The sequence below is a fragment of the Centruroides sculpturatus genome, unplaced genomic scaffold (assembly GCF_000671375.1).
Source record: "Centruroides sculpturatus isolate CEXI.00-Female unplaced genomic scaffold, Cexi_2.0 scaffold777, whole genome shotgun sequence".
NCBI classification, from domain to species: Eukaryota; Metazoa; Arthropoda; class Arachnida; order Scorpiones; family Buthidae; genus Centruroides; species Centruroides sculpturatus.
The window spans coordinates 229,922-254,862 of record NW_019384982.1 but is presented as its reverse complement, the minus strand read 5'-3'; the positions used below and the strand labels follow the sequence as shown (position 1 = coordinate 254,862).

Genomic DNA, 24,941 nt, shown 5'->3' with positions numbered 1-24,941 from the left:
TAAAAAGGAAGTATTGACCGACGGAATTCCTACCGCCTTCGTTTCTTAAAATACGCTAGAAAACGGCGCGAGTTTCTCGCCGGTAACCGGGAAATTAAAAATTTTCGTCTCGGTCGAGCGAACAAAAGAGGAAGCGCTTTGGCCAAGGCGGGGACTGTCCGAAGTGTCGCCAATTTCTACTTAACGCGTGGCGTATCGGCGGCCAGTAACGTCCTTCCCGTTTCCGTTTCGTCCGAGCTTCGAAAAATCTCGGCCGCTGGCCGTAAATACGGTTATTCCGTCGTCGGACCGCCGAAAGCCAAATGTAAGTTCTGGCGCGTAGCCTCTAGCTCGCGGCAAAATGAGGCAAAAAATTAAATTCGGCTTAAAGACGGGGCGAAGACTATTTTCGACAAATTTGCCAATCGAATCTTTTCCTCTTTTTTATTTTTGATTCTTTTCTCCCCGCCGGCACCAAAACAGACATTTTATCCGGCCGCTACCGGTCGGGCCGGACTCTCGACGGAGCGGTGGGGTGGCGGGGACCGGATCCGACGCGTCCGGGACGGACCACTCCGAAAAATCCTGGGAATTCGTTCCCGGACCCTTTAGAGCGGCGAAAAACGAAGCATTTTTCTATCTCGGCCTGGACGGGTAATAATTGGCAACGAGTTTTACTCGGACGGTTTGGACCAATTCCGACTGGCAGCCGCGCGGGGAGCATTTCTACTCTTACCGTCGTAAGTTATTACTAAATAGGAAACTACGACGTAAAGTTAATGTCTTCGGAACGGTTCCGAGGTATAAATCGTTTATTTCCTACGCCAAAAGCGTAGCGCGCGCTGCGGAAAAGAAACAAACTCGGAGATTTTATTTTTTAATAACATTTATAATGCGTATTTATAGCCGTACCCATGTTCTTTCGAAATAAGATTTCCAGCGCATCCAGAAAGTTTCCGACATAAAAATAAGTACGGCCATACCTGGGTTTTCGTCGATAATCCGAAACCGACGAAAACCCGGGCAATTATTTCCGTACGAATCGATGTAAATCCAATTAATTCGTCGTAGACACTCCCAAATACATACGAAAAACACATTTTATAGAAAATAAATATAAAAACAATAAGAAACGAATATAAAGGTCTAACGTAAAGAATAAATGAGCATTTAACGTGGCATTCGAAGGGCTGCCGGCTTTGGAAACTTTCTTTGGTCCCGTACTAGGACTAAAAGGAAAGGAAAGCGATGGAATTGTTTGGCTAGGCGCCCGGGGTAATGCGCGCGCACCGAGAAACGGCGTCGCGCTAAGCTGGAAAACGCGTGGTCGCCCTTTGTTTTCGCAAAATTAGCGGCGAGGTGGCGCGAGCGCGCCTTCGAAATCCGAGACAAATTTTTCCACCATAACCGAAGTCGACGAAAACCGAGTTATTACTGTAAAATTATTTGTGGAACTCGCGAATTTCTTACGTAAACCTTGTTTTTCGAATGTGGTTAAGGGCAATAAGGTCGGTAGCTACGTTGGCCCGAATCTCACGAAAATCAGTTTTTCGGCGGTCGACTAAAATTTCCTCGCCCTTATTTAGCGAATAAAAGGACAAAGAATTGGCGTTTAAATACCGTGTACGCGAATGTAACGGTAATGTATCCGGCGGATGTTTAAAGGCGCGTAAATACAATCGACTGGCGGGAGGAACGATGGCCTAGTTAATTGGCTTTATGGAAAATTCGTATTAACGATTTTCCGGGTCGAGGTCGTATCGTTTACGGACTTACCGATTAATAAGCCATCGAAATCTGTAAATTATACTATTTTTAATTCATTTACTAAATAAAATAAAATTTATTTACAAAAACAAATCGACCATCTAAATGATTTTCAAACCAAATCGGCAATTATTTATTGCCGGGCTGCGATTTTTAATTTATTTCGTTTAAAATATAAACTCTCCACCCGAAATTAGTAGCGTCTCGCCTCCGTACATCATACTTTTCCTCTAACAAGAGTCGCACCGGTCGTCTACGTAACGCTTTTCGGGGGAAACATTTTGAATCTTCTCGAAAAACGGATGTTGCTACGTAATTAATCGGGCCTCTCGTCTCTAAGGTTTCCACGCTTAGTCTCGTCTTTCATTTATCTACCTCCGTACTGTAGATTAAGGAAAGACAGACGGACGACGGTGGGAATTTATACGAGTATAATTTTTTCAAATTTCTGCCCAAAAACTTTCCGTGTTGGATTTTACCAACCGCGCACGGCCTACCGTGTAGAGCACGGGTTCCCAACCTACGGGTCACGACCCAGAAGGGGGTCGCGACGGGTTTTCTGTGGGGTCGCCAACTTATGCGGTAAACTAAAGCAAAATTTTCACTATAATGCAATATTTATTTTTAATGGTGTCTTAAAAGTTTGAATAATTTCATATATTTTTAAAAAATTAAATCAAGTGTAATCTGGGTACGCTATTCTGTCACAGTTGGTTGAATCATGTGTTGAGAGTTTTGAGAGGAATAAATTAAATGTTGAGAATGACATGAGGTTGGCGTTAACAAAATCTCACCCGCGAATTTTGAGGCTGGTTAATAATACATGCAATTTCAACCATCTCATTAAATTAATTATTAAACATAATTTAAAATAAAATTATACTAAAAAACTAATTTCATTGTTTTTTAATTACCTTATTAAAAATACCTTTTTCAATTGTATCGGGGTCGCGGGTCACTCGGCTTTTATAAAAAGGGGGTCGCCACCCGAAAAAGGTTGGGAACCGTTGGTGTAGAGACTATATAGACTGCCAACCAATACGACGTGGACCAAAGATAGCCGCAACTTTCCCAAGAACGAAAAACTGCTCGGGTCCCGTCCCGTTCCCACCCACCTTCACCCTAGCCAGCCCGGTTAATTACTACGGTCGCGAATTGCCGGTTTGCCCGTAGAACGGGCTACACCCCTTAGCTACGCCGCGTCATTCGTCCGAACCATCCTTCGGTACCTACGAACGGCGGTAGCGTGGGCTATAGCCAGGGACGCGATGGGTGGCCATATCGGACAAAGGCCGGAAGCGGAACAATACTATCGAACGCCATCTGGGTTAAGGAGCCGGCCGAGTGGGGTTTTGGAGTTTTCTTAACCCGCCCGACAGCTAGGCCGGGACCGTCCTCCCGGTAGGCACGTACCCAAAAATTTCTGCGGCTCGGCTTTTGGTTAATCTATCGCTCCGGGGACTCGAGTTCCAATTCGGATTCGATAGTAAATTCTGGCGGGTGGTTCGACCGGCCAAACGTCGGTAGACGGCCGTAATTCCGGCACAATGGACGGCGACGCGGGTTAAGATGAGGCCGTTAGCGCGGTTCGCTCGAGATGGGAAAACGGCTGCGCCGAGAAGAAAATATGCCTAAAAAGTAAACTCGCTTCTTACCGAACGCGCCGGTGGTAAAAGAAAATAACTTTACTCTTACGGGTCGACGGAAACTTCTACTCGTCTCGTATTTTGTCTCCGGTCGCACTCGAAATTTCACGCGGTTTGCTTAAATACGTCCGTGGTCACCGACGTATGGTGGTCCGAAAGTACTCGAAATCGTTTCGGAACCGAAAGAGCCAACTTAAACAGAACCAAAACTTGGCTTTACGCGGCGGCGTTCCCGGTGTATAAAGGTATTACAGAGTATTAGGTTACGTGGCCTTTAGCGTTAAGCGTTATCCGCCAACGGAATTTTTAAACTTTGGCCAATTCCGCGCCATGGAATCATCGGATTCCGACTTAAACGGTGCAATGGGCGGGGCCGTCGTATTCTACTTTCGGAAAACGTCTCTTAATCGGCAAGTAACGTCGGAATTTTTATATCGCCGACCGCAATCCCAGGTGGAATAGACGTTCCGGAGGAGTTGGCGTCGGCCCACTCGTCCTATTATCTTCCGATTACGAGGATGGACGACGTGGATCCGGCGGTCGTCCGGAATCCACGTCGACCATCGACCAAACGTCTCGGACTAACGAAACCGACCGTCCCGTTTACGTAAGTTTCTTACTACGGACGTTACGCGGTACGGGTATTTACTGACGCGTCGAACCCGGTTTCTCGCCACCGGTACGATTAAAACGGGGCCGCTTAGCGCGCGCCGAAAAAAAACAAAATATCAAAAACAAATCGCATTCCGAGTAAATGGGGCGTTTTTCCCCATTTACGTAAACGAAAACTTTTGGAAAAGCGCCGGTGTTTGCGGATACGTGGCCGGACGCCTCCCGTCCGTCGCCCTCCGAAGGATTAATGTATCGAGTGCCGGAAATCCTCTTATGTCCCTAATCGCGTTTCTTCCCAAACGACAGCGGGTGTTCCTCCGTCGCGTTTTCTACCTGGGTAAAAATACCGGTCGTCTCTTTAAATATTAATAATTACGGAAAAGGAAGGGAATTTGCGGGAGGCTTAGAGGAAAAGGAACGAAAAAGAAAAGAGTACCCAACCTCACCCTCGTGTGGTGTCCTACGGCCGGTGGCCCCGTCGTCTTCTGGCAGGGTCTTATTTGGCAGACTCTACTTTCCTTTCTCATCCGGCATTCGGCGTTGTGATTGGTCACTCTGGAGGACCATCCCGCCCCGCAACTGACCGAACACGGCGACCACTCCGAAGAATATCTCTCGCAGTCCGGTTCTTTATCTGTGGACGAGAGGTCAAAATCAGACGATGGTCCACCCGCCTTCGGTGCGCGCCGATAATTTACAACGATCCGCGTGGCGGAGAAGGGAAAACGTTGGATTTTCCGTCCCTAACGTCTAGACCGATCCTAACGAAAATAAAACGGTTCGGAGGAGCGGAGAGGGGGTGCCCACCCAGCGTAAGCGAAATACATTTATCTTTCGGAAATAAAAACCAAGCCGGCGTTTGTTTAGAAGCGTAAACCTTTTTCAGATTTAGCGAAGAAACGGAACAAACCCATCGTCGACCGCCACCGGAAGTTCCACTCTCGACAATTAGAGGACGAGCCGCGGCTGTAGCTAAACCGTTTTTACGCATTTAATGTAAACGCGGTAATGTAATTAATATTCGATACACTCGATTCCGTCTAAATAGCTATACACGGGCTAATAATATTTGTCGTCGTCTCGTATTTTTCTCGAAATTTCTGCATCGAGCGACTCTGTGAACCCGAAATTACCTTATTTCGCCTTTAATACCGTAAACTGTCCACCTCCTTACGTTACTCCGGGGTTCCTAAGTACGATTCCACGCGCCGGACCGAGCGTATACGCCGCATCCCCTACCACGGCTTCCGCGCTTATTATTGTATTACGCCGCGTTTTGGCTAAGTAACGGACCGGAGCAATTTTTCGCGGGCCTTAGATATCCGAAAAGAAAAAAAATGTTTATATATTCTGTGAAGGTAAAAGCCTATTTTAATTGCCTAGGTTGCGCGTGACGGTAACGAGAAGGGGGAAAAAGGCCGTAGGGGAACTAAAGCTAGGAGGCGATTTCTAATTTTTGCGAATAAATCGATAATATATAAAAGATTCGTGGCCTTAATTCTGTCGAGAAAAGAAAGGCGGGGGTAACGGAAGACGGACTTACTCCGGTAAATTATTCGATTTATTAAGAATTTCAGTTAATATTTATTGGCTGGAAGAAAGGAGAAGGGAAAGCTAACGAGTGGCGTTTTCGAAAAAAAAAAGAGCTGGGAAAAATCAAACGGAATAAATAAATAAATAAATAAAATAGCGGCGGCCTTGGTAAGACAATCGGTGTACGCGTGTATATAGATAGACGCTCGGTGTGTATTAGACGCGACTTAGGAATAAATTTGTTTTACCAATAAATTTATTTCCATTTTATAAAAGTAAGATCGGCGACTTTCGAATAAAGAATGAAAGATTCATAGAAGAGGCTATTGACTTTTAAAACGGCGGGAATACCCCGGGACCAAGAAGAGAAAAAAGAATCGTCTTTCCGCTTTAAATTTTAAAGTAGATAAACCGATTTACGAATTTAATTCTCCTTCTATAAACAAATTATCCGGTTACGACTTTTAGAAGAACCAACGGCAAAATCCTTATCTTCGTCGCATTTAATTGGCAAACGTCGCCGGGCGTTTTCTCTCCCCATAAACTTCCGCCGTCGACCCTACTTTTACATCGGCGACCATTAAAAATGGACTTACGTTCCCAAACGGACGTTTCGCAGAGCCACTCGCGACAGCAGGCACTACGTAGAGGCACGAGCTGAGGATTCCGGCAGTTTCCGGATGGACGGATGTTCTCGTGAGGGCACAGCGACACGCAGCCGTACGTTCCGTTCTGGCAGGTGCACTGGGTTCTGCAGTCCAACTTGAACGTCTCTCCGTCTGGATAGACTCGTCCCGCCACCAAACAGCTTCGACCTTGTTCCACTGTCGACGGAAAAAAAGCCTTTTAACATTCCTCCTTTCCACTCCATAATTCGCGGAAATTCCCGCAGACTTCCCGGCCAGCGCCGACTCTACTCGATTTAACAACGAGATCGGACCGAATAGCGCCAAAATAATCCCCGGCATTTCCTTATTATCCTTTTACGTGATCGTAATATTCAATACGTTTATAAACCCAAAACCGCCAGAGAATGGTTTTATATTTTTCGTTTTACGCCCTTTTCCCGCGAAACGTCGAGAGAATTTTCGCGCCGATAAACTCCGGCCGGGTAAAGCGTGACGGACGGACGCCGGACGATTTTACAAATTAAGTTCTGGGTGGGTGGGGGGGAAACGGACGAAATCGATAGCGCCGCGTTAGGCGCGGCCGGGTTTCGACGGCGGTCCATTAAATTATTACCAAAAGAAAATTACGGGCGGGCGAAAAACCCTCGACCGTCCAACGTTGTCGGATGGGAAAATACGCGTTAAAGCCCGGACCCGACGAGTAGCGATAATTAATCGACCGGCACTTATTTTAAATCTTTTCTTTCGACGTCGGTAGCCAGGCGCGGGCATTTGAGAAGATCTCGTATATATTTAGCGAGAAGTCTCTTAAAAACGAAAAAATATCCGAGTAAACCCATCGCCCGAATACCGTACTTTCGTTTTAATTTTATTTCCTTTGGCGGCGTAAAAAGTTACTTAATAGGCCTATTATTGTGCAGCGATCGAGTTGCCGGGGTGCAACTTTTAATCGTCTTTGAATTTAAACCGGGAAGTTGACGTACTGTACGGTTAGTCGGAGCCCCTAAACCTTCCATATTCCGTCTAAAGCCGGAATCACGCCGTAACGGCAAATTTCCGTTCGGCGCGAATTTCGCGTTTCGCCCGTAAAATCGCGAAAGAAAAGAAAAACGGAATAAAAAAAAAATAGCAAACTTCTTCTCCGTCTAGAGGGTCGGTGGGCGTTACCGGCGGCGGAGGTGTCAAAATGGCAGCCGGGCAGCTCGCGCGGTTTCTCGTTTTCGGCCTCGGGCGGCGCGGCGGCCACCCGGGTGACGTTGTAAACGCGTCGTCACTCCCGAGGATCCGATTGATCGACGCCTACGTTTTACGTGACCGGAAAAAATTTTCCACCCCTCGTCTCTCCGGTTGATTTTCCAGAAATTTTACCGGCGACGGACGAAACATTCTTCTGGTTTCCGCCTTCGGTTTACGTTTTCGATGGTGTTTTCCCGTAAGTGCGATGCCGGATTAACCGAGGACGGACGGGCGACGGCTGGATGGTACGGACCGAAATAGGAAAATTGCGGCCCGATAATCGAATCAAACTCGCCGTTTACGGTCCATCTTGGGCAAATTTTCGTATTTTTCGTATAAACCTATCGATCGATAGGCTCATACGAAAATCTAAACCGTCGTCAACGTGGAAATTATCGCAAAAAGGATTAAGAGAGGGGCCGCCATCGATATTCGTCCGGCCACGGGGAAAAGTAAAGGCAACGAAAATTTGCCGAAGATGGACCGTAAACGACCAGTTTGTTTGGGTTGTCGGGCCAGAGATATTTGGAACTCTTCGGTACACTTTTTGTGGCAATTCGGCCATCCCGTTGCCGCCATTTCTGCCGGAGGCGGAAGGAACGAGGCTACCGGAAAAAGAGGGCACCCGCGTCCGACGGGAGTCTACTTCCGCCCAACGCGGGCCGATGGTTATTTTCTTCGTCCGGCGACTAATTGGCTTAAAAGTATTTTTCCGGTAAATATTTGAAGAGCGACCCGCATTCCAATATCCGAAGGTAAATAATACATTATTTGCATTGGAAGGAAAATGCCCGATCTTCCGGAGAAATACGAAATTTCTATTTTAACCGAGGAAAGGCCAACGTCGTCGTCGTCCGCGTATTTACCGCCTCTTCTTTGGGACGCGATTTCGAAACCGCGGAGCTACAAATTTTCACCAGCGTCCATCCGTCCGTCAACCTGTCTGACCTTTCTTAATCTGGAAACGGACGAGACCGGGTACGGAAAACTCGGGAGCCGAGACTCCGATTCACTATATACTAACTTTCAGTTTAGACCGGAAGTCGCGTCGTTTCGATTCGAAAATTTTCTCCCGAAAGGAGTTAGATAGACGACGTTCGCTGGTTAAGGGAAAAGTACTGTACGGCGCGCAATACGGGGACGAGACGCTAGTAAAATGGAGAGCGCGGCGCATCGACGCCGAAATAAATAATCGTCGATTCGAAATACGAAAAGCGGACACCAGCCAGCGGCCGGCTATTATTTATATTAAAATTGCAGCGCCGGGCTGCGATTTTTAATCGTGTCTTTCATTTATTTAATTTAAAATAGAAGCTCTCCACCCGAAGTTAGTAGCGGTTTGCCCCGTACGTAGTACTTTTCCTTTAGAAATACAGTTGCGCCGGTGGTCTATCTAACACTTTTAAGGAGGAAAATTTTTGAAACGAAATGATGCGACGTCGGAAGTTCTTATATAGTTAATCGGGTCTACCGACTCTAAGATTTTCTCGTCTCGTCTTCTCTTTCGTCTATCTAACTCCGTTCTCGAGATTAAGGAAAGACGGGCGGACGGACGACGGCGGGAATTTATAGGTTTACAATTTTTTAAAAATTGCGGCCGAAGAAGAAAATTACCCGGCGTAGGGAACTTTGGCCGGGTCACCGTCCGCTTTACCCGCGTATTATAGTAAAGTAAAGGCCGAGTAAAGCCCGAGGCGGGCGACGTCCGACGTTAACGTAAGGTCGCTTATTTATCGTCTAGTAATATAATACGAGAAATAAGTAACGTTATTCTCGGACTTTGGACGGTAAGTAACGTTAATTTTTCGTTAATTGTAATACGATTAAGGAATAATTAATAGAACGAAGGTAAGTTCGAAAAGATCCGGTGACGGCGCCAGTTTAAGTCCTCCGTGTTTCTCGCTCCATTTATTCCTTTAAACTTACGCCGTCTTCTGGCCCGGTCCTCCCCTATTCCCTTCCCGACGTCGAATCGATATCTAATTACCACCGATTTACATTCAAATATCCGAAATTAAAAATATCGAAAGGAAATTGTCGCAAACCCCAGCGGAACTTCGGCCAGGACGCCCGGAAGAAGAAATTGGAAAACGACTGGGAACTTTCGAGCCAGGTCAAAACCCCACCGGCGTTGTCCGCGGTAAGAGCATTTTCTTCGTTTGGTCGGTTAACGTAATGAGAAAAGCCAGGTTTTTCCCGCAAATGCTTGGGCAATTAGTCCCACTTCCGTGGCGGATAAAATAATTAACCCGCTCTAAATAACCGGTAATTGTATTTATCGTAATGGCCTAATTCGGGCCGATTCTTTTTTCCGGTCCTCCTCTCCGCCTTTTATTGCTCCGTTATTAGGTTAAACCGTTACCGTCTTCCACCGTCGCCCTATTCCCGGGTTTTCCATCCTGGAAAACGGGGAAACGCTTTCCGTTCCTCCGGGAATATAAAAGTTGTCTTATTTTTTATCGGCCGTCCCCTTCTCGGTCCCACCCGCACCAACCGCCGAAATTTCCGATTAAAACTCTTGCCAAAAATCGCGCCAACGTTATTTATTTGCCACCTTCGCACCGCGCGTAATTTAGGTAAAAAATTTCCCAATGTAACTCGTTTGTTTCCAGCGGATAAGTCGACCGAGTCACCCTTCGTTGGCGTAATAAAACAGTAACCCTAAATATACGGAAGACGACGTCGGCGAAAGACGGAGCTGATAAAGGAATGGAGAGGAGGAAATTCTTTCGGTTCGACTTTCGAGAAGGGGAAAATTTCGGACGAGTCAAAGTTTCCGTCCGAAAAGAGAACGAAGCATTTGTAGAAATCAGAAAAGAACTGGCAACTAATATCAAATATTCAGAAAAAGTAGCTTTTGTTCTTCCCGTGTTAACCGCACCGAAAGGTTTTCGTCCGAAGCACGGCGCGGCAAGAGATTTTTATTACAAAGCGGTGGCCGTTAATTCGAATTTACGACGGAGTTTCTTCTTTCCTCGATTAAATATTCAGCGCTCCTTCGGCCTCTTCCTTCACATTTCGCGCGATTATTCGCCGCTTTTGCCCGATTCTTGGCCATTTTTATAGCCAAATCCCCGCCGTCGGACGGCCGACGCGAGTACGGGTTTTATTTGGAAAGTTGTCCGAGGATTGGACCAAAGCCACGGGAGAGATTTTCGTCTGGCTTTCCGCTAATCCTTAAAAGAATCTCTCCTCTCTTAATGCCACTCTATCCGCCTGGCTATTAGCGCTGGCAGGAGCTAATCGAAAGGATAATTGGACCGGGCTCGGAAGCTCCTCCGTCGATCTTCTTTCGAAGAAAATTAAGGATGGGTAGGAAACGACGGGGCGAAGAACCTTTGAGCCCGAGACAAATCCTTTCTAATACCAAAAGTTCGACTCGGAGGGCGACGTTTCGTTAAGTGACCATCAGTTATTTATCAGTTATTATTGCGACGCGGTGGCGATGTCGGGCCGCAATTTTTAGTCTCAACCTTCTCGATTTTTTAGTAGCGTTTTTCCCCGTACATCCTACTGTACTTTTCCCGTTAGCGATAGAGTCGTGCCGTCCATCCGTGTATTATTCTTACTCCATTCGAGGAAAAATTTTTGAATGGAAATTACGTGACTTTCGGTTTGCACCGGAAGTCGAGTTATTTCGATTCGATTCGAGCTTAGGAGCCAGAGGCCCCGATTAAGTTATATACGAACTATATACAAATTTCTGGTTTTCGACGAAAATCACTTTGTTCCGTAAACGGACGGCACGACTTGGTCGTTAACGGGAAAAGTACGGCGTACAGTACTGTGCGGGGGCAAAACTACTAAAATCGAATGTCCGTATTTTAAATGAAATAAATTAGAAATATGACTAAAACTTTCGGCCGGCGCGATCACAATAAATATTTGCCATCGAAGAATTTAATTCGCCGGTTGGGAAAATCTAAAGCAAAAACAAACTAATCGGCAAATTGCCCGTTAAAATTGTAAAAAATAAAGGAGAAATCGTTTTATTTTCCGCATCTCTTTCGAGAAAACCTCTCGCCGCTAAAACGCGACATTCGCCCCGGTCGGATACATCCGGGCGCGTACTATTTGACGTAGCCACCGAGTCCGTTTTTGCCGCCATCCGGCAACCAATAGACTAACGATGTTGGAAGAACGTCGCAGTGGCGGCAACCAATGAGACGCCCGTGCCGGACTTCGATCATCTATTTATTCGACCAAGTTCCGTTTCGTAACGAATCGGAACTTCGGCGGGCATTCGGATAAATAGGTAGCCTATATCTGTATTGTCCAAAAGACGCATCGTGGCGGGACGGAAGTCGAGCCACTTTCCTTCGGTTCGCCCTTCGAAATTCTAACGCCGGTCCATTCCCCTCCGCGGCAAAGGACGGGACTGCATCCCCCAAAAAATCTTCGGCCACCAACCGAAGGGAAGACTTACCGGACGAAAACCGTCGTTTCTGTGGTGGATGGTAGGTCTTTTGCCGGACGCTTTAGCTAACCCCGCGGTTGAATCGAACCGCTTTGGGCCATTATAGTTCCGCCACTGTCTTGGCAGTTATCTAGCTATTCCCCGTTGTTTATACGAAATGCCAGCCATTCCGGCTATATTACTCCAATAGAGCGCGAGTATCCGATGATCCGGCCTTACGTGACATCGGGAAAATAATGTCTTCGTAGCTATTTTAAGGATAACTGGCTCCTATTCGGGCGTTACAGACGCGGAGAAGACTCGGAAAACTCTACGTGGCCAACCCCTCCGGGCCAGGCGCCAACCCATCGCCGAACTCCCGGTGTTCGGGGAACGGAACCATTTGGGTAGTATCGGTTGTTATCGTCTAATCGACTTAACTCCTGCGAAAAATCTGTGCCATCGTGCGGGCGTAATCGACTTACGAAGTACTTAATACCCCCGACTCGAATTTGTTTCTAGACTCGACTGGCCGGCGAAAGATTCGTTGGGCGTATATTTTACGTCGGCACTTCCGGTTATTGTTTCTCGAATTACGCTTCGTTTAACCGTAAGTCAGCCCCGTTATCGATAATCTATCGAATAGTTCGTTCGACCGAGATGTCGACGATTCCAGCAGTTTTTTCTATCGAAGACGACAAAAGCGGGCGGGAACACTTAGGCGACGCCAGTCGGATACGAACGGCTTTTAAAGCGGAAGTTAACGGAGTCCGAGGAAGAGAAATTGAGAAAGGGAGAGACTCACCTTGGCAGATGCCGGTGGGATCTCGGGGACGTCGGTAGTGACATCGTAGCCGTCGGCCGGAGTCGCACAGCTGGACGCGGTCGCAGGCTTCGCCCTGTTGTCTTCCGCAGATGGGACAACATCCGCATCCGTCCGTCACCACGGCCACGCCCCTGGGACAAGAGGGAGGTTCTTCGGGACACCGACAGGGGGAACACCTCTCTACCTCCGACTGAAAAACAAATAAATAATTAGCCATGGTCCGGTAATTTGAATTTTTCGTTAACGGTAGACGTAAACCACCGCGGCGTCCGAAGTTTACTGTCAGTAAAATTTACGAAGGAAGAGTCGACTCGATTCATTTTTTTAAAATATTATTTTAATACGTAAATAAGACGACGAAGTAACACTGGAATTCTAATCGACTTCGATACCCGGACGAAGTGGTCGACGGTTCGGAATTAATGTTTTATTCGTAATAAAAGTTCCGGTGGAAAAGAGGAACTGCGAATTAGCGATGCCGACAGTTTCTACCGCGTTAAATTTCAAAACATTTCTTTACTTTTCAACTTAACAAATAGGCTACATCTTCTTTGTTTCTTCTTCTTTATCTTGTTTTCTCTGTTACAACATCCGATAGACTAAAGAGAAAACTTTATATTAAACATTTATTCGGTTTATCCTTCCGTCCGTACCTCGGTAAACGGTCGGTTTAAACCTACCGTCTTTGTAATAAAGATAATCCAAAATTTTCCACGGTTAAAAATACGGGATGGCCGGCGACAAAAAAGCCCCGGTCCGTAGCTCAGACAAAACATAATAGGGGAAACTTGCCTAATTCGTACTTGCGTCTAATTCGTACTTGGCTTATATCTCGACTCTGGTAATAGTTATTAGTGTCTCTAGTAGCAAAAAAGTAAATAACAATCGGTCATATTACCATCTGACAGACAACACGCTGTTACTCTGCTCCCGACAAAAATATTGAAAAGGAAAGTTTTTTTTCAACTTTTTCTGTAATATTTTTGCACATTTCGTAAGAAATTTCTTCAAATTGGATCGTGTGTAAGTTTTTTTTTAACTGTCTGTGATGTATTAGTGCGTATTTTTGTGATTTCATCCGAAGTGATGAAACACGCGTATCTGTTGTCAAATTTTTTGGCGACTAATGTAAAGTTTGTTCGACTCTCGCCCCTATTTCGTACTCGAGGCGTGTTCTTAAAACGTACCGGTACGATTTAGGAAAACCATTTTAGATGGATGTCACAATAAGCTATTACCGATTCGTAAACTTATTTTTTTTCTAAGTTTCTGATTTGAAAAATAACCGCAAAAGTTCAAAACAAATTAAAACTTAATCGTATTTAATTTTAGAACAACGTGTCAAAAAGAAAATATAATTCTTGGAGTAAAGAAAATATGAAAGAAGCGATTAAAAAATATAATGACGGGACCTTATAATTGAACGAAGTTTGTAGTGTATATAATGTACCGAAATTGACATTTAGACCACAGTTACAAGGACTGAATACGCATCAAAGAATAGACTAGATAGGTCATTTTTCAAATCACTAAAACTGATTTTAGTGCCGCTTGCGCATCGTGGATGCAAATCATCCTAGTTCCTTAATAAAGCGTATCCTCCAGCCGTTTGTATGGACACAGGCATGCGTGGATCCGAATCTTGCGAATTGTGGCCTGGCAATCAATTTAAGATCGGAGATGAGGAATATGTTGTTCTTGACGAAGATGCTAATCTAAGTGAATCGGCGGAAGTCTCCCAGAATCTGGTAACTGAAAGGCAGCGAGAACAAACAGATACTTTAACGTGTGTGGCACAATCCAATCAGACTACTGAGAACAGACTGAAGAAGTTGAGTACCCACAACTTCCTGTGGTACCAACAACTCACCCTTCGGAAAAACAGTAAGATCAATGTCTAGAAGAGAAAGCGAAGGAATGTTCTTTAGGTATCAAAGCAAACATTTCTAATACAGAGACAGTTCGAGCGACACTTGAAATGATATCTCCAATACATGCTATTCCTGGAAATTCAAAACAAAAAATAAAAAAAAAGTACAGGTGCTCTTGTTCTTACAGAAAATCCTTATAAAAAAGAGCTCGAGAATAAAATAGAAGAATTCAAGAAGAAAAACGTATCAAAGAATCTTGGTGCAAACAAATGTAAAACTACTAAAATATCACAAAAGGAGAATAAAAAAAAAACAAGATGAAAATAACAGTTGGTACTGTAAATTATGCCAAGAAGACGTAAAAGAAAGTATGATCAAATGCACACAATGTGAGATATGGGTACATGAACTTTGCGCAGGAACCAATAAAAAAACAACGGATTACAACTGCGATGACAGCCAAAAATTGGCGAAGACCATCCGCCGAATTTGTTAAGAGTTAATATACACACGTATTAATATATTATTGATTAAGATTTTTATTCTTAAGACTGCAAACAAACGATAGGATCTCAAAGTACGATTTAAGAATATATCAGTACGATTTAAGACGAATGTTCCTAAATCGTACTTTTTTAGTGTTTTTTTTAAATTGTTTATTTCTCAGAAGTTTATAAGATTTATGTTAAATTTGATTATGGTAGTGATAAAATATTTCCCAAATAAAAGTTACTTAAAATAAAAAATAATTTGTGTTTATTAATTTCGATAATATGATGGTTTTTCCTTAAGTGGTACGAATTAGGCAAGTTTACCCTAATACTGTAATAATCACAAAGTCAACCGTCGGTATTACGAATAGAAGCCGAAAGCGTCCCTCGGTTTCCCTATAAGGTGCAGATTTGCGCAATACGGGCGACAAAGTTAAATAACACGACGGTCCAGAACATTTAATATAAATTCTTTTTTGCGTATAAGAAACCACGGAGAAGATACGGCAACGAAGCATTAAAAGAAACGTTTTATACGGGCAGAAGAACGTAGAAATATAAAACCCGCTTCTCACTGGTGAAAAACGTTTCGACCGGAATTAGTATCTGTTTTCGTTAATGGAAAGAAATGCCGAGAGGATTTTCGCTCCTACGAAAGAGAAGCAAACGGCAAAAATAAACCTTAGAGTTTGTTTGGCAGCCAACCGTTTTAGAGATATTTTGCACTCCGAGCAGCCAACGGCCAGAGGCTCTCCCACCTCCTTTCCCGGCAACTACACTTGGCATCGAGTCGCCCTAGTTTCGAACCGTGTCCGTCGGCATTCGCGCCATACTATGTCGATTTATTTTGTATCCGTTAGCAGAAATAACGTGAGAAAATAGAAAATCTACCGCCGGAGAGGATCGGTCTTTAGTTAGTGGATTTCATCTTTACTCCCAGTGAAATCGGGTGGTCTTTTCGATAAGCCGAAACGGAAAAAAGGACGATGGTGATGGGAGAATTGTCGGAGTGGAATTTAAAGGTAGTCCCGTGCATTTTTCATTGGTTTTTGAGAAGAGGGGAGTTTCGTAGTTTAAAGATTATTTATCGAAGAAAGTACTCTACTTCTGGTGTGGTATCGTTAACTACGCCGTTCTTGCATTTTTACTTCGTATTTATGGTATTATTCGAGCTTTCGTATACGTCAATATTATTTTAAGTTTTATGTCTTATTTAGTGTAAAAAATCGACAAAATCGTTGTAACGTTGTCACAATACCGGGCTGCAATTTCTAATCATATTTTTAATTTATTTAATTTAAAATATACGCTCTCGATTTTAGTAGTGTCTCGAGCCGTACAGTACGTCATAATTTTCCCGGTGACGCTGTAGTCGTGCCGGTCATCGATTTAACTCCGCTGTAAAGAAAGTTTTTGAATTGAAATAACGTGACTTCGTATATGGTTAGCTGGGGCTTCCCGCCCTAAGCTCTTCATATCTGGTCTCGGATTTCATCCGTTTAATTCCGTTCTCGAGATTAAGGAAAGATAGACGAACGGACGATGTTGGAAATTTATAGGTCTACAATTTTTTTCAAATTGCAGCCCAATTACTAAGTTAATTTTAAGTCTTTCAACGATGAAAAATGTGCCCATATAAATTAATAGTAATTGATTCTTCGTTTAAGCCGTGTAAGCTTATGGCAGGTTTCGCGACAACACCCTACTTTCGGATAGCGAGGGAACGCTGTATTGCATCGAAATAAACTTATTAATTGGGTGGCAATTGTCGACCTATACGTGTGGGGTTTAGACGAGTAACATTCCTAAACCGTTAAGACAATAAATTTTACGAGGGGTTGCGGGGGAGACGAGGAGAACGGGAGAGAAGGACAAGTAAGGGGAGAAGTGAGAAAGACGACAGTTGGTGACGGCGCGAAAGGAACAAAGGACAAAAAGACGTTGCGAAGGCGAGAACGTTATTATTCTATCGAGACGGTTACGAACGCTGGATTATTGTCATTTCTACTTCTCTATTTCAATCACTATTCCTACATACATTCCCACTATCGTCCGTCTATCTTTTGTTTATCTCGAGAACCCGGCTGAAAATCGAGACCAGTATGGAAAGCTTAGGAACCCGATAATCTGTATACGAACTTCCGCGCTAGCCCGGAAGTCACGGGATTTTCTAAATTAAAGATGATTAAAAATTGTAGCCCGGCACTGTGACTACGTCGCAGTAAATAATTGCTGGTTACATTGTATAAATTAATCGAGTAGCCGTTAGCTTTAGCGCGTAACAAATTTATATTCTAGGAGATTTCGTTCACTACTCTGTTCTCTTACTTGTTCAAAATTTCGTGACGATTCATCGATTCCCGGTGCCGCCCTTCCTACTTTTTCCCAGAAAATAGTATCGTGACGTTTTAAGCTAATTACTATTATATATAGGCTATAGGCCTATATAATAGAGAGAATATATATAAGAACATAAGAGAGAGAATATATACATATACCTATTTTCCCTCCAGTAAAAATAAATAAATAAATTTTGAACTCTTGTAGTTGTAAAGGACCCGGATAAAGCTTTTGTTACCATTATTACATAGAATCGCGACATTTCAAAACTAATTGGGATGGGGATGAGAGAGAAAGTAGACATCAGCTAGATCATTTAAATAAATTCACCGAATTCCTCCGTCCTTGAAGTAAAAAAACAATCTATAACACGTGTAATTACAGTTGCGTAAACGTAGTTACAACCGAATAAAAAAGACAAACCATTACAACTTCTCGAGATATCATTATTTTATCGAATTATACGCTTTTATGCTTTATTTCCTTCATTATACAAATGGTATTCCGGAATAAATGATTGCTTAATCGCATCGAAAAGAGGTACGGATTTAGAGGCCATCGCTTCGACTCATAAACTGCATTTTTATCTCTTATCGTACGCTGCAATTTACGTAATAGGATTATTATAACGCCAGATATTACAGTTATTCAATTACTGTTAAAAAATCGAACCCCAATTTCCTGTATTTATCACTGCGCTCGCGCTACTTTACCCGACAATTGGCAAATTCCCTTTCAAAACAATCTAACCAATTCGCTTATCTTCCACAATTTTTTTCGATAGTTTTTAATACCATTAAAAAAAAGTAGTCTTAAAGATACATTTTCTGTTTCGCTGTGAAAGATCAATGGTAAAGCACTTTCTCATCACATCTATTATTAGCTGCCCACACTGGTGTGGCGCAATATATCGCAGATATGAATATAGAGTTAAATATCTTTATGACGGATGGAAAGAGTTCAAAATTTCATCGATATATTAGTTTTGTAGACGCCATTAAAATTCGGCCCACCGGTGATCGAGTGGATAAATCATCCAACGTCGGTAGTCCGTCGCGGGTTCGTCCCTGCCAACGGGTTTTATTCACATTTGTAATACCTTAATACGGACACTTTTCTCTTGGCAGATCGCCCGCGTGTTGCCTGGCCTTACCCCATCGATCCAATACATTAAAATTGGCTTTCGAATCTTCAAAATAAGCTTACAAGCGACGCTTATGTTTGAATAACTCGTATAAGAAAGGTTTACGAGTATGAGACGTCGTATTGTACCTAGAAACATCGCCTACAATTTCTCATACTAGTCCACTGGTGGCCAGCGTTCTTATACTAGCTACTCCGAAGTGTAAAGTATTATTAAATAAGAACCTCGTGCTTAAACTTTTAAAGCTGTCCACGCATTCGCTGTATGCGTAGCTCCACCGCATTCTAATTTTTATTTTCTAGAACCGTCTTCCTTCCTTACGGAAATTTTTAAAGCCTTTAGTTTTGTAGAATTAATTTTTAACTTTTTCTTTATCACAGACTGCTCCACGATGCTAATTCTTGCTTACGGTTTACACTAGCCCAGTTTGCCAGAATGATAATAGCGTCTACAGGCTGTACAGCAGACATTTTATTACTAATTGCCGATTTACAGTAGATCCCCCTATAAGACTGTAGACACGTTCCGTTCTTTATGAATCAATTTTGTAGGAATCATAGTTTACGGACTACGGCTGTTTGAAAGGTTTTCTTTCATAAAATTAATCGATTCTAGACTAATTCGACTCGACATTTCCAAAATACGTATATTTTTTTGAAAATAATCCGTATAAACTACGTTATAAACAAAAAATTGTNGAGAAAAATCGTCATTAACCCGACCCTACTCGAGATACGACACGCGACGTCCCTCTACCTCCCCACCTCCCCTATACCCCACCTATCCCCTAAGCTTCGAACAGAGAACAAAATTGTAACTCCCCCCACACACGCAAACATCCATATATACGGAAATACCCCCCCATCTTTTCGCATTTCTCGACGTTTCGAGATCCCCGAGTCCAAAAATGTAAAAGTGTCGGGGACGATTTTTTTGGCCGATGGCCGTACTTTCCCTCCGTTACGCGTAACGGAGTGGGTAAAAGTAAAAACCGAATTTAAAAAATAAAACGAAAATGGGTTACGAAAGGGAATTTCTATTCCGCTGGGCGTAGACGCGTTTATAATAATCAATAATTGTAAATTAATAAATAGCCGGATAGTCTTTTTCGCTAAAATCGCCCAACCGGCGCCTCGACGGATAACATGGATACGGCCAGCATTTAGCGCGGAGAATAAAGGGACGGGCGATTACGTCGTCACCTTAACCTATGGAAAAGTCTCCGGTCCGCGGGCGTTGTCACGCTTATAGTAAACCGTTGGCGGGTAGTGTCAAACTAAGAATAACTGGAAATTTGGATACGGAGGACATCCTCCTCGTCGATTACCGTTTTCGTTCGGGCGAATTACTGTATAACGAAATTAATTAACAATAGAAGCGCGACAACGAGCCAATCCGCAACGGGCCGGCTAAAAGAGTCAGTCTCGGTGCCCGCACGGAAGAAAGAGTTTTAAACAAAGAACCATTCCGAACATTCCGTCCCCTCTTCCACCGGACTACCGTAACTGCATGGTCGATGCAGTTACGTAAAATTGCCCGAGACGGGTTGGCGCGGGTGGCGACTTTGGTCGGAAAAGTGGACGGACGAGAGTTTTGGAAGAAATGCGGTAGGGATGCCAACTAGACACATCTTTATAATTCCCCTCCGAACGATAAATCGAAAAAGGAAAGGCGTGGCCCGTCCTTCGACTTTGGCGGGGGCCGGTAGAGGTGGAGGGACGACGTCGATCGGCCGTCACAAATTAAATTGCAAAAATTACCACCGAACGACAAAATTAGAATTTTGTACGAGCGCTAATGGCAATTTTTTCTTCGGGAGTTGGCCGTATTAGCTACAAAAATCGATTTCGTCGCGAATTACAACGCAGTTTATTCGAATATTCGGATTTTTATCTCGACCACCGCAAATAAAAGAAAAGAAAGAAACGGCAACGGCGGCCCAACGTTTTTAAGCTCGTCCGGACGGAGGCGGGCGAAGGTAAAACGGAAGAGAAATATCGCTAGCGATATAATCGTCGGAATTCGCTTTCCTTCGGATTTCTAGCTATTATGGGAGACGGAGATGCTCGGCCACGACACGGGCGACCCGAGGGAGAAGAAAACCCGGCCGCAGAGAGGAGACGAACCGATAATTGTAACGGGGAGGAGACCCGTTACCCTTCCGGGCCCGGATGGGAGCGAAAAGAGCGCCCCGGCCCCTCCTTTCTCCTAAGCGCCGGGCCAACGGGCTTAGCCGAAAGGAGGTGGCTCTCCTGGCTTACATTAAGGCTCGGGCCCTGGAAAATCCCGCCCGCGGTTTTCCCGGACCACTTCCGGAACCCGTACTTCCGCTAAACTTTTTACTGCGGGAAGGGGGCAGTTCGGATCTGGGCACGGCTTCCTCTTTAGCAAAGATTTCCGGTATTTATTTATTTAGATGGAAACTACACTCGACACCCATCCGGCCAATCGTCCTCCCCTTTACCGCCACGTAATTATAATAGAAATAATGCGGCGGGTGGGTGTGGCCGAAATTTTTAAATATTTTCGGTGGGGAACCGTAACGAAAAATAGACGAAAAGGAAAAGGGGGGAGGGAGGGAAGGAGAGGAAGGAGATAGACGCGGGAAACCGATCGATAATATTCGTCGAATTAATTAAAAAGTAATTAACCGCGGTGTAAAGAGGCCGAGAGAGGCCGCCTCCCTCCTCCGCCGCGTATTTTACGCGCCTTTTATTAATTACGGCGGCCGGAAATGCCCGCTCTTGAATAATACGTTATCGATAATTGCCTCTTCCGCCCGTTTGTCTTTCGGAAGGGAGGAGAAAACCCTTCCTCGTTCCACGTCGGTAAGTGACTAACCGGAAGAGTTTTAACCCGCCGAAATTCTCGCCCGCGCAACCGTGTGGCGGGCTTCTATTTAGGGGCGGCAATTTTTGCCTCCGGTCGGGAAAAAGTAAGGCGCGCTTCCCCCGGCCAGTTGGAAAATTTTCCGCGCGGAAAAGAATGGATTCGTTTCTGGTAAAACGGGAAGTTGACGCCGTTTGGAGGAGGAAAGGAGGTCCTACTCCGGAAATAGACCCGACCCGATCCCGTTTACCCCGTTATTAGGTGGATGCGGATAAAGTTTGCCGGCCGCGGACCGGAAAAGGGAACGGGTGATCCGCGGGGTCAATACGGATTCTCGCAATTACGATTAACGAGAAGGACTCCCGACGGTGGGAGAAAAGGAGCCGCGGCCAAAATTAATAGCGGAATCCGTTAAATCGAGGGCCATTTCGTCTCCTTCCAGGGAAAAAGAGGGAAAAATTGGGCCCTGCCCGAGATAGACGAAGAACGCGCTAACCACCCGGAATTTCTTTAAATTTCGCGGGCGGAGGGAGAAGACGAGAGTCGGCGTTCGCCCCTTTTCTCGGCTCGGTCCCCGAAGAAGCCGCAACAACCGAAGGTCAAAGCGCGCGTCTCGGTACACAATTAACGGGAGAGCGCGTCCGATCGAATCTGTCTGGCGCGTGCCAACCGACGATTCCCGGAATCCGTGGATCGACGCCGAGTACTCGTTCGACCTCGGACGGAATTTTCCGACAACCGTCCGCTTACGCTTCTTCTTACGTTCGAAACGCCTTCCACGGCGCCGGGCGCGGGCCCGGGTGGGAGACAACGCGCGCAGAAAAACTTTGCGCGCGCCCTCCCACCCACCAACCCCTAACTTAAAACGGACCGGAATCTGGCCGGAACTTCCGACGTGAAACCGGAAACGGATCCGCGCCGCCGCTTTTCGGTTACGTTTTTCGTCCGAAATACGCCCGGCAAACGCCGTCCATCTACCGATTCTTTCTTTTAATTTTTCGCCATTCTTAAATGGGCAAAAATCTCCGCGTGTTTCCTTTCCTATTCCGTCGTTTCCACCCGCGTTTTACCCTCCGGCGCGCCGGTCCCCTCTTCCGGACCGTTCCGTTGGCGCTCCGCGCTTCCCTTCCGTCGCGGCCGGCGGAGACCCGCGCCGAGTTTCCGAAGGGAAGCGCCCCGCGCCGATCGATAATCCGACAAACGAAAGGGCGGCGGCGGAGAGCGGTGCCGACCGGGCCCGGGGTATTTAGGGGCTGGAGGACGGACGCCGGCGGAAGCGAAAGGGTCCGGGAGGGGGCCCCGGCGGCGGGAAAAGAGGAGAGAAAAGGCGACTCACCCCCGGCCGGGCGGCGGGCGTCGACTGGGCGGAGAGCGGCCCGACGACCAGCAGCAGGTAGAAGGCGGCGGCTCGTGCGGTCCTCTTCATGGCGCCCGTGGCAGGCGGCGACCGGTCGACGCTCGGGGCGGGAACCTCTGCCGCATAACCGGAAGCGGCGCTGGCGATCTTGGACGCCACCGGAACGCGCGGCGGGAGAAAACTGCGCCTCGGCCGGGTGGACGCCGTATCTACCTACGAAACAGCGCCACCTGCCGACCACGGCGCCGGCGCCGTTCTCTCCCTCCGGATACTCCCTCTCCGCGGGCCTCGCTTCGGTCCGGGGTGGGTTTTCCTCCTCCCGGCCATGCGGACAATTTTCCGGAAAAAAAAAGTCGCCCGTGATTTTTCCCGGGATGAATTTCCCGTTATAGTTCTCTCCTAGACGCGCTTTAAATGGGTAAAGTCGCTTCTTAATCTCCGGACAAACGCCGGGAAGCGGTCCGACTCCGACGGATAAAAAAACGGAATTAGACGGAAACACAAATTTATTTTTGTTTTCGAAGGGGAAAGGCGGTGCGAACGGTCGCGGCTCGGTACTTCCGGATTCTTCCGTCGGGAGTAAAATGCGCGGGTGGCCGGAAGAGGGAGACGGGAACGAGATGTAGAAGGAAGGGACCGAGGATTCCGGTGGGATGCGAATTCCGATGGACGACGGAAACGGACGCGGCATTACTGCGCGTCGGAAACCGTGGGAGAAAAGGGTGGAAAGGACGTAGGGAATAGTTCCGGTTTCTTTTTTACCTCCGAACTTCCCGACGAGTCGGCCGGCCCTTTCCTTTCCTATCGATAAACGGCCCGGGCCCACCCCACCGCCGGAACCGGCGGCGTTCGACGCGGGCGGAGACGGATCCGAGTCGGGAGGCGGGAAAATTTTTTCTCGCCTTCCCCTCCGCCGCAGTTTTTACCGGCGGTCCGAAACTTCTCGGCACTTCCGGTTTCCTCCCATCTCTCCGGTCCGAGGAAACAAGGCCGAGGCGCGAAGAAGAGGGTGGGAGGCGGATGGCACGGAGCGGAGAACCCCTTTCGTCCTTCCGGGCGTTAATCCGCGCCCGACCGTCGCGTACCGGAAAAATCCCCATTCTTACGATGCGTCGATTAATAGACTTTTCTACCGTAAGAAACCGTAACTGTACCGTACTGTACAATGCAACAAATACGCTACAAATTATTCCTATTTTATTTAAACTAAACGACACTACGGCCATTGGCCTTTTCCGAGTGTCGAAAAAAAAAATATTCGACGAAAGTATTTCTTTTGTCCGAATTATCTCGTCGATAACGGTCACGTCCTTCGTAGCGCGTAAAACCCTCAAAAATTAATTTCTCCGTACCTATTGTCCGTCGCGGGACGGTTGCGTGTTTGGGCTTCGTACGGCCACGTCCGTTTTTTAACACCGAGAAATATTCTTCCCCGGGATTCGGCCGCGGACCGTGCGCCGGTCCGTGTCGCGTTCGGACAGATACGCGCCACCGTTTGGAAACGGTGGCATTTAACTCGGTCCGTTATTAAACGCAACCCGGAAATCGGCTGCGGAGATGGCGCGGAAACCAAAGAAATAATTCTACATGGCAGTACCTATCGTGTCCGGCTTAACAATTCCTAAGGGAGAAATAAAACGGCTAGAAGATAAGATTCTTCCCGGTCTACGGACGGATGGTCGTCGCGTTAAGTAGATGAAAATCCAGGCCGAATACGGAAAACTTAGGGACCGGAAGTCTCGATTAACTATATACCAACTTCCGGTTTGGGCGGGAAGCGGCGTTATTTCCATTCAAAAATTTCCCCCCGAAAGGAGTTAGATAGACGACCGACCGGCACGACTTTATCGCTAGCGGGAAAGTATGACGTACGGGGGCGAGACACTAATAAATTTGAGAACAGGTACGGAGGGTTGGGTTTAAATGGAATTACGATTAAAAATTGAAGGCCGGCATCCCGACGACGTGGCAACAAATTTGTCAATTTTACGCGGTATTTTTCTTACTTCTATTCGGAAAGAGATATCCCGGGTAAAATTTTTATTTCGACGCCGGCGAGAATGTCATTTTCGTTGGAGGTTATTAATTTCGTCCGTAAGTGACGGTTTTTTCGAAATCTCCGGAGGAAGAATTCGGCCGTCCGCGCACATACGCTACCCGAAACACCGGCGCTTTCCGGCCAATCTTAGCCCGCGTCGTCTCGCCTATTTGTACGGTCGAGTTCGGTACGACAAGGCGCGTAAAATGAAAAAAACAACGGAATGTCTTTGGCGAAAAGTTTCCAC

The 24,941-nt window shown here is 45.9% G+C and overlaps 1 protein-coding gene across 1 annotated transcript in view; it reads right to left on the bottom strand.

The window, feature by feature from the left end:
- The window catches only part of LOC111632804 (connective tissue growth factor-like), a 33,568-nt gene extending 10,736 nt beyond the window's left edge, over positions 1-22,832 (bottom strand). Inside the window, exons 1-4 of the mRNA XM_023377331.1 lie at positions 22,636-22,832; positions 12,604-12,814; positions 6,134-6,361; positions 4,451-4,638 (exon numbers count right to left, since the gene is read on the bottom strand). Of these exons, the coding sequence (XP_023233099.1) occupies positions 4,451-4,638; positions 6,134-6,361; positions 12,604-12,814; positions 22,636-22,725 (717 nt within the window). The 5' untranslated portion in view covers positions 22,726-22,832. The remainder of the gene's footprint in view (positions 1-4,450; positions 4,639-6,133; positions 6,362-12,603; positions 12,815-22,635) is intronic.
- Positions 22,833-24,941: the final 2,109 nt, after the last annotated feature.